Source organism: Xenopus tropicalis, chromosome 2 (genome assembly GCF_000004195.4).
Source record: "Xenopus tropicalis strain Nigerian chromosome 2, UCB_Xtro_10.0, whole genome shotgun sequence".
Lineage (NCBI taxonomy): Eukaryota > Metazoa > Chordata > Amphibia > Anura > Pipidae > Xenopus > Xenopus tropicalis.
Genome location: NC_030678.2, coordinates 34,500,981 through 34,512,731, shown reverse-complemented (window position 1 = coordinate 34,512,731; position 11,751 = coordinate 34,500,981). Strand labels below are relative to the sequence as shown.

The following is an 11,751-nucleotide window of genomic DNA, read 5'->3' as shown; positions in this document are numbered from 1 at the left end:
ATTCTTGAGGGAGGGGGGAGCAGGAAAGTGGAGAGAGCTGCGTGTCTCTGGCACAGGAAAACAGACACAACAAATCTTTTGACAGAGAAGTCAGTGCAGCGTTTCTGTGAGTGCTTATGGCTTATACATAGACCTTTCTGATAAAGCTTACTTAGTTTTTACCTTTCTTTCTCCTTTAAATGTTTTGTCACAGTGTCTGTGAAAATGGGTGTGGTGTCTGGGGCATGGCCACAAAGTAGGTGTGGTCAAAAAATGTTGCCAGCCTACATGCACCCTCAAAATGTATGCAGGTATGCATACAACTGTCCCTATGAGCAGTTCTTCAAAAGGAAACACCTGCCAAAGCATTCAGCGGGGACAGTCTGGAGATTAAACATACATAGTTTAATGACATCTATGAAGGTTTTTATTTATCCATACATTAGGGCTCATTTACAATGCAGGACAAAGTGCAAAAAAACACTGCAATCAGCCATTTTCTTTTTCACTTTGCACAAGGTATTCTGAATTGTATAACTAGCTGCAGGCCCCTGTGCTCCTTTTTGGAGCCACTTTGCGGTTCAATATTTAACCAGTGGATTATTCCCGGGGGGGGGGGGGGGGGAGGGAGGTTGGTTAATATGAATCAGCTACTATAAGTGAGATTAAAGGAGAATGCAAGTCAAAATGTAAAAAGCATTCTGCCCAATAGTCCTCCTATTATTTAGTAAAAACACCACACTTTTGGCTCACCTAATCAAATATTTACTCAGTCACACTTACTTCACATTTTCTATAACAGGCAGCCATCTCTAAAAAGGTATTCTCCCTTCCTTTCCCTCCTTGCTTCACACTGCACATGTGTTTCATTCCCCCCCCCCTCCGCCAGATCCGCTTCTGATTGGCTGGTGGGTATGTGTACAGAACAGCAGACAGGATCAAGCTACACACATGCTCAGAGAATAGGAAGGCTGCCGCTGGCACCTACAGGAAGGGGAGATAGATTTCATTGATGTCACTGTAGTCTTCACACTGCTGTAGGCTGCCAGCACCATATCTCAGAGAAGCAAGCAGGGATCTGGGAATTTAGATATGCAGTAGGTACTTAAAAAGAATGCCTTTAGACTTACTTTTAATTTATATTAACCTTTCATTGTCCTTTAAAATGCTTTCTTTAACAACATTTGAATTTCTTTAGGTAGTACAGTTACATCTTGGCCAGATTAGTTGCTAAACTTGTAGTGCTATCGGATTACTAATAATATTGGTAACTAACCGATTGGTCTATACTTTATGCATAACATGTTCTTGCTTTTACAGTAACTGTAGGTACATAAAGGACAACTAGTGATGAGCAACATTTTTTCGCCAGGTTTCGCCACAAAAGATCCCAAAAAAATGTAGAATAGAGGAAAGCACTCTTTAGGCAGAATAACTGGCATTATTCAGTTTTAGGTTAAGGACCCTTGGAGCGGTTAAGTCGCCAGCAATAGATCTCTGCAAAATGGCTTTCCACCGGCAACAATAGGAGTCGGCGGTGGAAGGCCCTTCACAGAGCTTCTGTTTTCCAAAGTCATGTTGCTGATGGAAAACCATTTCAGAGCAGTTAGTTGCTCACAATAGCAACTACTAAACCACTCCTTATTACAGACTACTTTGCCACAAAAAAAAAAAAAATTCATGCCGCAGCTTGGATGTGGGTTTAAATGCTGCAATAATCTTGTATTGTTGACACTTCATATATAAGGTCAATTGGGCCTGAAACACGTAACGTAAGTAAATTGCACTTTGCATTGTTCTGTCTCCCACTTCAGAATTTGAAGTATGGAAGACTTGTTTAATTAGCCGAACGTTGTGGTTCAACATTCAACCCCCTTAGACTATAACAAGGTTACAAATATATGAAAACACTGCTGTATCATACATACATACATACATACATACATATGTACAGTATCGGTTATGTGTTCACCAAATATTTTTCTTTCATTGACTTTTAAGATGTGCTTTTAGGACATCTAGGACAAAAAAGCCATTCTATACAAATATGTCCCTATGTGCCCTGAGGGCTGGGCCTCCCCAGTAATGACTCCAAGTCCCCGTACAGGGCTCAGCAATACAGTTTCTTAACTACTGCTCTAGGGAGAGGTACATACCATTTCCTTGCAGGCGATTTTGAAGCATAATTCTTTCTCATTTTTCTTACCTTTACCAGCAAAATACTTTTGAGATGAGAAGAGTTGGACATTTCAATGATTCTTCAGTTCTTCTTTATGGCCCACCCATGCGCACACATGGATACCTGCAAGCAGGGCCGGCTGTACTAATACTCCAGCATATGATTATACAATGCATGTTACATACCTGTACATGTGGCTATGTAATACATGTTTAGGGTGGGTTCTCAAAAATGGAAATAAAACACAATTCCTCTTTAAAAGTAACAATATGATTTTAATCATTGTTTCTGGAGAGTAATCTGTTCCAAAAAGTGCAAATGTCTGCAGATGAGAGCAGGAATCTATACACCTCTGTAGCAGCATCAACTGCATTCAGCCCCCTCAATGCATATAAATATGTCATTATATATATATTTCATAAAAAAGTTAAACATCCGCTCTGTTAGTGCTCATGTAGAATGATTATTAGATGCACGGTTATCTAAAATCTGACTCAACACAGCAGGTAGATATGTGTCCCATTAATAGACTCCCCTCTGTGTTACAGCCCAAAAATAATATGGGCCTAGCAAAATATCAACCAACAAAATCTAATAACAAGAGGGAGCAGATTTAGAAAATAAATTCAGTATGTAATTGATTGGTTTTTCCTCAAGATGAAAAACCTGCATTTCAGTGGGAAATTTTAGGTTAAAATACAAAAAAAATCAGGGTGCAGCAACAGTTAAGGAGGGATGGGGAAGGACAATACTGGTGCAACACAATGCTCACTATCACTCACTGAACTGCGGGAGTTTAGAACAAAGGCACCCGAGGTGTTCTATCGCTGAATGTTCTTCTATTACATTAACACAGTGATGAACCACCCAGAACACAAAATGACAATTTCCCACTATTGTCAACAGAAATAGGGGACTAGGACAAAATGAGGTGATTTTTACCCAAGAAGTGCCATGCTTTGAAGTGTGAATTACACAAGTGTTCACTGTGATTCTCACCATCTACTATATAAAGCATAATTCTTACAGGCCTTATGTACTACGGGCCATAAAATGACAATTAATACTTATATTGGGCAGAAAACTATGAAAGAACCTTATTTTTCCCCATGCCTTCTAATATTTTGTTTAGTAACAATGAATTAGCAGTGTTGCTCTAGGTTGCACACAACCCTCATACTAACTAGATGAACACATTACTCAGCGTTACAAAGGCCTGTGGCATAGGCTGAGGCCCATCTGGAAATCTTCAGATATTTAGGCATGTCAGGCCCAATAATTATCCCATGCCCAGAATGCTCTAGTAAGGCTACAAAGTTTCATTACTCTAACTGGTGTTCTGGTGGGATTGGTCTCAGGGCTGATTTACCAACATTGGTACAAAAATGCACAAGTGTAGCTACACAGAGCAACCAATCAGCTCATTGCTTTCATTTTCCAAGTTGAAGCAATGATAACTTATTGCTCGTTGGTTGCGCTAGGAAATGACACTGCTGCAATACAGTACCCATGTTACTAAATCAGCCCCTCTGGGTGATTTATTTCTGGGAAGGATGGGTACTTAATACCAATGCATTCTACAATGATGCTGCACTAAAGTATGTGAAGAGATAATATTACCTAATACACTGCTATAAAGTGGACCTAAGACAATTTCAGGTTTAGTCCACTGGTTACGGCTATAAATACCTGTTTACAGCCCAGTATTTCCATGAAATTGCATTAAATTCTATGAAACATACTTGGTATAAGGTATGGGTTAGCTTGAATATTGGTGAAGCCAGAGTGGATAAGAAGAACAACCCAAAATGCCTTGATATGGGCAATAATGATGTGCGCCAGGCCTTCAGCATATAAATAGCTGGATTTAGCCCAATCAAGCCCTCGCAGTGTATGCAGAAAGCAATAAACATAAGCAAACAGCTTTTGGGGAATTGAAATGCATGAGCTATCTTACTGTTCTCGACATAGTCTGCATTTCCTCCAAAGTACAATCTTCATCTGAGATCTAATTCCTAGAAAGCCGCTAATTGTAATGGCGAGCATTTCCATGTTACTTTGTAAGCTCACATCAAGGTAAACAGCTTCTGCTGGGAAAAATTTAAGACATGAGAGGGATGAAGTCCCTCAACTTATTTCTGCATTTAAAATGACAAAAGGTGCGATGTTCTTCAGTTATGATATTCTATTCCACTTTAAATCTGTTGCTAGCTTATGCATAATGTTAAGACTACATTGGTTCTGCCCGGTAGCAGTAAAGCCTGTGCCGCAGACATCTGTTAGATTATTGAGTTATATGCTTTTAAAGGGCAGGTTCACCTTTAAGTTAACTTTTAGTATGCTATAGAATGGCCAATTCAAATGGTCTTCATTACTTATTACTTACTTTATAGTTTTTGAAATATTTATGTTCTTCTCTTTGCAGCTTTCAAATGAGGGTCACTGACCCCAGCAGCCGACAAACAATTGCTCTGTGAGGCTACAATTTGTTGTTCATTTTTGTGACTTATTTTTCTTTTCAGGCCTCTCCTATTTATATATTAGTCTCTCATTCAAACCACTCCATGGTTGCTAAGGTAATTTGGACCCTAGCAACCAGAAAGCTACTGGAACAAAAACCAATTGCAGATTTTCTCAGACTATAACTCTCTACATCCTACTAAAAGTAATCTCAAAGGCGAACAACCCCTTTAACAGACCAGACCAGTCAGACATGCAGAGCTCTGGCTCTTCAGTAGTCAAGCTGACTAGCTGCCTATAACTTGCCACTGTTATTATGTTACATGCCCCAAATCCCAGATTCTGCTGAAAACTAGTACCTGGGAATAGACAGAAGTTTAGAGGACAGCCCCTTTGCTTATTCCATGTCCCAATGTAAGTGTATGTCAGAATGTAATGAAAGTGCAGCATGGACTTAACACCAAGTCAATGCATTTTGTGTATATGCATTATGGGTAAAATAAAAGTTCTACTGTGGGTTAAGGCGTGGATGTAAGCTCTGTCCACAAATACATAAAGAACAACTCTTTCCTGCTTTAGCAACATTATTTTGTTGCTCACGGCCTATAAGGAGCAATGTTAAATGTTCTGTTATTTTCTAGTGCATTCTTTCTCTTCAGCATGACTTTCCGAGCAAACACTGCTTGGAAGCCCTAACTCCTCTGTCCACCTCCCTCTTTTGTGTCCTGATTCACTAGAATGCAGACTGGCAGCCTGTCTGCGGCAGAAGATTTGCAGCAGTGTCCCCCAGTAAATCTGCCTTAACATAACACCCTTCTTCACTGTTTCAGCACTTCACTGCTTATTTTCTTCTCGAAAAGATTGATTTCTTTCCAGTGTTTTTATCACTCATACTGAGTCCAATTAGCAACCTCGCCTTCTCATCTTCCTCCTGCTGGTTCATGTCTGTTTTTGTCTCTCCCTTGACTTTGGTTTCCACACCCGCTGCTGGCTTTAGGCGCAATTTCTCTTTAATGACCTGGAAGTGAAATGCATTATACTTTGAACATAAATCATATAAAATATCTGAAGATCTTGTGCAGAAGTGAAAGAAGCGCAGTATTACCCAAGTGATTAATCGTTCAAATCAATGGGGTGCAAGTCCCAGCATTTTCATTCCCACTCATGTAGCAATTAATGGGCCATGCAACAAAATAGCTGGAATAACTATATGTGCCACTGCCTTAAAATATGAAAAAAGTCACACAGAGGAAGTTAATCTAAAAGACTGGGCACTGTACTGTTTGGAATTCTGCTACTAAAATTTGTCCCCAAGAACTGCAAAGTTTCTGAATACCAAAATTAACAGACTAGTGTCCCAAAAAAGGGGATTTCGTGATACTCACCATTAAATAATTTTCTCTCAGGTTGTATGTAGGACACAGGGAACAAGGGGTATATCATCTATAAGCAGGAGGTTGGAAGAAGAAGACCCCTCCTCCTTGCTGCTATACCCACTCTCACTTCCTGATACTGCCAGTTTTGTCAACAAGAGAACAATAATACAAAGTAACCAGAACTATGTACATGTAGGCAGAGAATAGACCAGATAGACACACTTCCAGGAGAGGAAGCCCTGTGTTCCACAGATGCCCTAAGAGAAAAATATTTAATGGTGAGTATTACAAAATCCCCTTTTCTCTTGCAGGTGTGAGACACAGGGACCATGGGGACATACCCAAGCTGTCCCAGTATGGTTTAGGGTGGGAAGAAGTGGGGCAAGTAGGCTATGGAATTGCAGCCTGCAGCACCTTTCTTCCGAAATGAGTATCAGATGCTGCAAAAACCTCAAAGTTTAAAATCTAAAAATCTACCGAAGTAATGGATGGAGGACCTGCAGACTTGTTCATCTAAGGATCTGTTCCTGAAGGCCCAGGAGGTACCTATGCCCCTGGTGGGATGAGCCGTGATGCAGAGTGGTGACTGCGAATGGCCGCCCTAATTAAGCAGGAAATGGTTGCCTTGGAAGCTTGGGAATCCTTGCGGGGCCTGAGGGCAGTGCAAACAGGGACATTGTAGACCGAATATCCTTGGTACCCTGGAGGTAGAATTTCACGGCCCTGACTGGGTCTACAGAATGTAGTGTCACTCCCCTGGAAGAAGAGGGATGTGGAAAAATGGTGGCAATGGTTATGTCCTAGTTAATATGAAAAGTATAGACTACCTTAGGAACAAAGGAGGGATGAGTTCTCACAATTCATGGAAAATCAAGTGAGGGTGCTGACATGAAAGTGCACTGATCTCTGAAACTCAGTGAGCTGAGGTAATTGCCAGTAGTAATACAGTCTTCCAGGTGAGCCAAGCATGGGGAATAGTAGCCAGAGGTTCAAACGGAATATCTTGGCAAGTGGATAGGACGATGTTAAGGTCCCAGAGGGGCAGCAGATTGTAGAAGGGAGGCAAAGGCGGGACACCCCCTGCAAGAATGTAACCATATCAGGTAAGGTTGTCAATCATTGGTGATTGACAAGAGATCAAGAGACTGAGGAAGAGCTCAAAGGTCAGACTTGCTGAGGGCCTTCTGGGACAGTGTGGGGGGCCACCAGAATAACCACGCATCTTTCTGCCTTGATCTTCCTAATGACTCTGGGCAGCGGAAGAGAGGGAAAGACATATGCCAGGTGTCTGCCGCGAGAGCCAGTGGATCACGACACCTGGCCATGAACTGTGGTACTTGCAGTTTAGGTGAGAGGCTATGAGGTCCACCTCTGGGAGACCCCACCACTCACTCAATGTCTTGAAAGACCTTGGGATTCAAGGCCCACTCTTCTGGATCGAGCACTCAAGGATAAAAGAGGCAGGGTAATCTGTATGGCCCGCTCTATAGGAGACTGACTGGCCACAGCTCTTAAGGTGGCCATACATGTAGCCACTGATGTTCAGGACTGAATCATCAGATACGGAGGTTGAAACAATAGAAATTCTATCTCCACCTGCCGATTCAGCCCTAAACATAGATTTTGCTTGGGCGCCTTTAACCTGGCTGTGATCCACAGCCTTTGTGATATCGGTCACCTCTTTGAGCTGCCACAAGCTGGCTTTAGTGCCACAAAAGGGAAAAGCCTTAGTACAGGGGCTCCTGATGGAGGCCCGTAGGTCGACCCCTGGTGCAAGATTTAATCTGGTTGCAAAATAGTCAGAGAGGTGAAGTGATCCTGTCTCCTTGAGGGAAACTAGATAAAAATTGGCAGTATCAACAAGTAATGGGGGTTATAGCAGCAGGTAGGAGGGGTCTTTTTCCTGTCCCTGTGTCACACCTGCATGAGAAATTAACTATTGTCCCCAAAAAAGTTTATTTCTGACAACTTAAAGCTTTGGACATTGGTTGTGAATGACTTTTGCATTTAACCAGATGGGTTCTCGCACACAAAATGCAACCGGACAACGTGGTGATACCTAAATTCCTTGTAGGGCCTTAAAACTGAAGTGCAGTACAGAATACACACACATATCTCTGTGGCCAGTTTATTTGGGGCATTTATGTGTATTTGTAACAGTCCATAGATTTGCAAGCTACACATACATTTGAGGCTAAACATGCTTTTAGAAATGTCAGCAGACTGGATAAAACCCTTACTGAAAAGAGTTAATCAATTTTGGGGCAGCTCGTCACCCTACCTGAGCTACCAGTGCCTTGCGACTGTCCCTCTTTACAGCCATAGCAAAATCCAGCCACGTCCAGGTATTATTGTGATATTCCAGGCAAGGCAGCACTAAGTTAAGGTCACCCCAATCAACACTGTTCTTTTCACCCTACAATATAAAAGCAAATGCAGAGAATTACTAAACAAGTGAAAAGAGAATCAAAGAAAAACAAAATAGTAGGCACATTTGCAGTATAACCTCTATATATTGACCTTAAAGAGGACGTTCACATTTAAAGTAAGTTACAAATTTGTGGCCCATTCGTAGAAACTATTCACATGGCCATCATTTTCTTTTTGATGAAAGGTAAAATCAGATGGAGTGCCAAATGTTAGGCCCAGCACGTATGCATAGGAGAGTGAAAAAACAAACTTTAAGCTTTTTCCATGGTTCTCATAGAAAAGTACTCAGGGCTGGTGTAGTTTTCATCTAACAGAAGCACCAGCTCGGGGGATCTGTAATCTATTATAACCAATGAGGGGTGCCTAGCATTTGGCACCCACTGTGATTTTACCCTTCCTGGTCCAAAAAAATACTTTCTGGTTGAAAGGGTACCCAAAAACAGTCTGTAATTATTTATTTTACTGGTATTGTTACTTATTGCAAATCTTCCTATAGAAGCTATTTCCTTTTCATCTTTCAGTCTGACTTCCTAACCACAGCCTGGTTTCTAAGGTGTGTGTGTGGACCCAAGTAACTAGATACAAGTTTCCGTTATAAACCGGAGAAAACAGAAATGATAAATAATTCAGTAACTACAGTAAAACGAGCAAATATATCAGTACCTTATAGCTCACACACAGAGGCACCTGCGGTATTTTTATGTAGATAAATGAATTGTTCATTGCAGCTCTTTCTTTCATTTTATCCAAGTCATCCACAGGGTGCTGTTAGAAAGAGAGAATAACAAATACCCCAAATGAATGCAATTTAATGCCCACAAGCATTGTGTTTTGTAATGCTGAAAAATATCTGATGGTAATAATATCCTATGGCATTTTGTCATAGTTTGAGACACCCACTGTAAAATGAATTCCCACTTTGCAGAAAACAAAACCTGAAGGCTATTCAGCTACTAAATAGGACTAACCTTTCTTTCAACAGCCTGGCAAACAATGTTGCTTTGTTCCTGTTATAAACTGTTGGGGCTTAATTCTTGCCCTGGCTTAGCCTACTCATAACACTATTAATTCCACTAGGCATATAATACCCATTGGGACAATTGTAGACAAGCCACCCGGGCAATTCAAGCCTTTGGTTCTAGAGACAACAGATACAGCGAGCGAGCTTAGTAGTGAGCATACTGAAAATATTCTTCTAATGTTGGATTGGCTCCTTTTACCTCAGGTGCTTTCCGGAAAGATCTCCTGACCCCAGTTGTCCTGTTTAAGCCCTGACCAACTCCCTTGCCAGGACCAAGTGAGACAGCATCGTCTGCCACCATAAGTTGCCGAGGCTTCACGACTGGCATTCCTATAATAGAAACAACCAGAATATTTGAACATATAAGAGGCAAAATAATTCTCAATCGTGCAAGACTGCATGATAATGTAACCACCACTGAAAAGCATGGGATAAAATAAAAGAGGTGGATAGTAATCGAAGGGGGGGGGGTTGATTTCAGATTTGCTGGGGGGTGCCCAGCAAATATATTATACTATGGTTATATAGAAAACACATGGTTATATTTTTAATACTCTCTTGAGAGATGTGTAAAATACATTACCCCAGTTACATGGGTCTAGCAACTAAACTCCTGTTTGGGCATTAGGACATTTAAGGAGAACAGACAAATTAAATCGTAACAGAGTAAGAGTGCGGTAGCTTCCCACATTCACTAGAACAGACAATGATGCATTGGAGACAGTAATACATCCCTCTCCTTTCTATGTCCAAAGGAACTGGCCTCATGTATAGGTGAGCTCCAGCCCCACTTTGCTTATTTTATAGACCCTACCCGTTGTAACAAGCTTGGATTTATCTTCTTCATCCCCAACTTCCTCATCCTCCACATTTCGCCCAGGAAAGAAAAATCCCATCATCCTGTGAAAGAACTGGTGCGTCAGCTGGATGGTGAGGGGAACCACATTGACCTATAACATAAACAAATAGAAAACACATGGTAACTATATAAAAAATTAATTCAAACCATGGCAAGTTTTTTAAGCTTTTGTTTGTAATTTTAAAAGAATAAAAGGATTGATATGGATGAAAAAGAGAGAAAGAAGGAGTAAATAAAGAAGTGCAGCAGAGTTATCAAACTTTTATGGACAGCCTCTGGCTAGGTGCCACAGCTTGTACAGTTCAGGTTGTGAATTCACCAGTGTAATCCATCTGGATACAGTCAGAGGAGAGGAACCCATCCAATTGTTGGCCACTGTTCTTTTTGGCATAGAGTGTTCTCTTAAGTAGTCTGATATATGTTCTGGGTGCCAGGAAGTCACCAAGGCCCAGCCTTCATGTGGACAAGTTAAGAACTTGCAGTAATGAAAGTTATTCCACGACAAACTTTATGGTTTGTTGCCAAAATCTCAGGATATCCAGGCATGACCCCATTAAATGTATTAAACTTGCCTCTGAGGCACCTGGAATGGTCAAACCTTACCCACAGTGTGTAGTTTCAGTGGCTTCTCAGGTTTGATGGATAGTTTTTAACTGAATTAGTTTGTCCCTAGTACTGATGAGAGTGGTGATGTTGTCCTCGACTGCCTCCAGAGTGGCAGTTATGATCCAAATGTAGGCCCAAGGGCCAAACAATCAGGTCAGCCCAATACTGCCGACTGTGTCTGGCTAGCTTTATAGAGCAGTTTGTGTTTACTTGTTGGAGAGTTATTGCCTACTATTACAAGCTTGCCTCCAGTCAAATCAAAATCATCACACAATTAAGAGCAAAAACAAAAACTAAAATGTTAAAATACAGAAAAAGACATTACCTCAAAGTGCTCTTTGACAGAAATGCCACCTACAGGTGGCCTGACTTTGCTGAAAATTCGTAATGCAAGTTGTCTCCCAGACTGCCCAGGCATTTGAGGTCGCAGTGCTACCTGGGGGGATTACAGATAATCATAGAAGTTAAGGAGCTGCAAGGAGAATTGTAGCATTGTCATACAGGAAAGTCCTCATATGCGCAAAGAGAACAACTAAGTAAAAGATTTCTGATTTTATACATTACGTAAAAACACTGTTTTACAACATACATTTTAATAAAAGATGCATAATAAATAGATATCAGAACAAACGAAAGAGTTCATAGAACGTTACAAACAGAGAGAGCTTAAACAGCGAATTTAATTCCAATAAAATAACATCTCCCTGTGTGAAAGAGTAGTTTTGCTAAAAGTAAGCAAGTGTTTCCCTGGATACAAGCAGTGAAAATAGAAGAGGCAGTGGGGAGAATTAGGGGGCACCTTTCCACAGATTTTAACATTTCTTGTAGCCCTGTCCTGCCT

At 41.0% G+C, this 11,751-nt stretch overlaps 1 protein-coding gene across 1 annotated transcript in view; it reads right to left on the bottom strand.

Annotated features, from left to right (window-relative positions):
• Positions 1–2,412: 2,412 nt before the first annotated feature.
• The window catches only part of kiaa0100 (protein KIAA0100 homolog), a 52,275-nt gene continuing 42,936 nt past the window's right edge, over positions 2,413–11,751 (bottom strand). Inside the window, exons 34-39 of the mRNA XM_004911634.4 lie at positions 11,236–11,346; positions 10,260–10,395; positions 9,645–9,775; positions 9,088–9,189; positions 8,276–8,410; positions 2,413–5,636 (exon numbers count right to left, since the gene is read on the bottom strand). Of these exons, the coding sequence (XP_004911691.2) occupies positions 5,460–5,636; positions 8,276–8,410; positions 9,088–9,189; positions 9,645–9,775; positions 10,260–10,395; positions 11,236–11,346 (792 nt within the window). The 3' untranslated portion in view covers positions 2,413–5,459. The remainder of the gene's footprint in view (positions 5,637–8,275; positions 8,411–9,087; positions 9,190–9,644; positions 9,776–10,259; positions 10,396–11,235; positions 11,347–11,751) is intronic.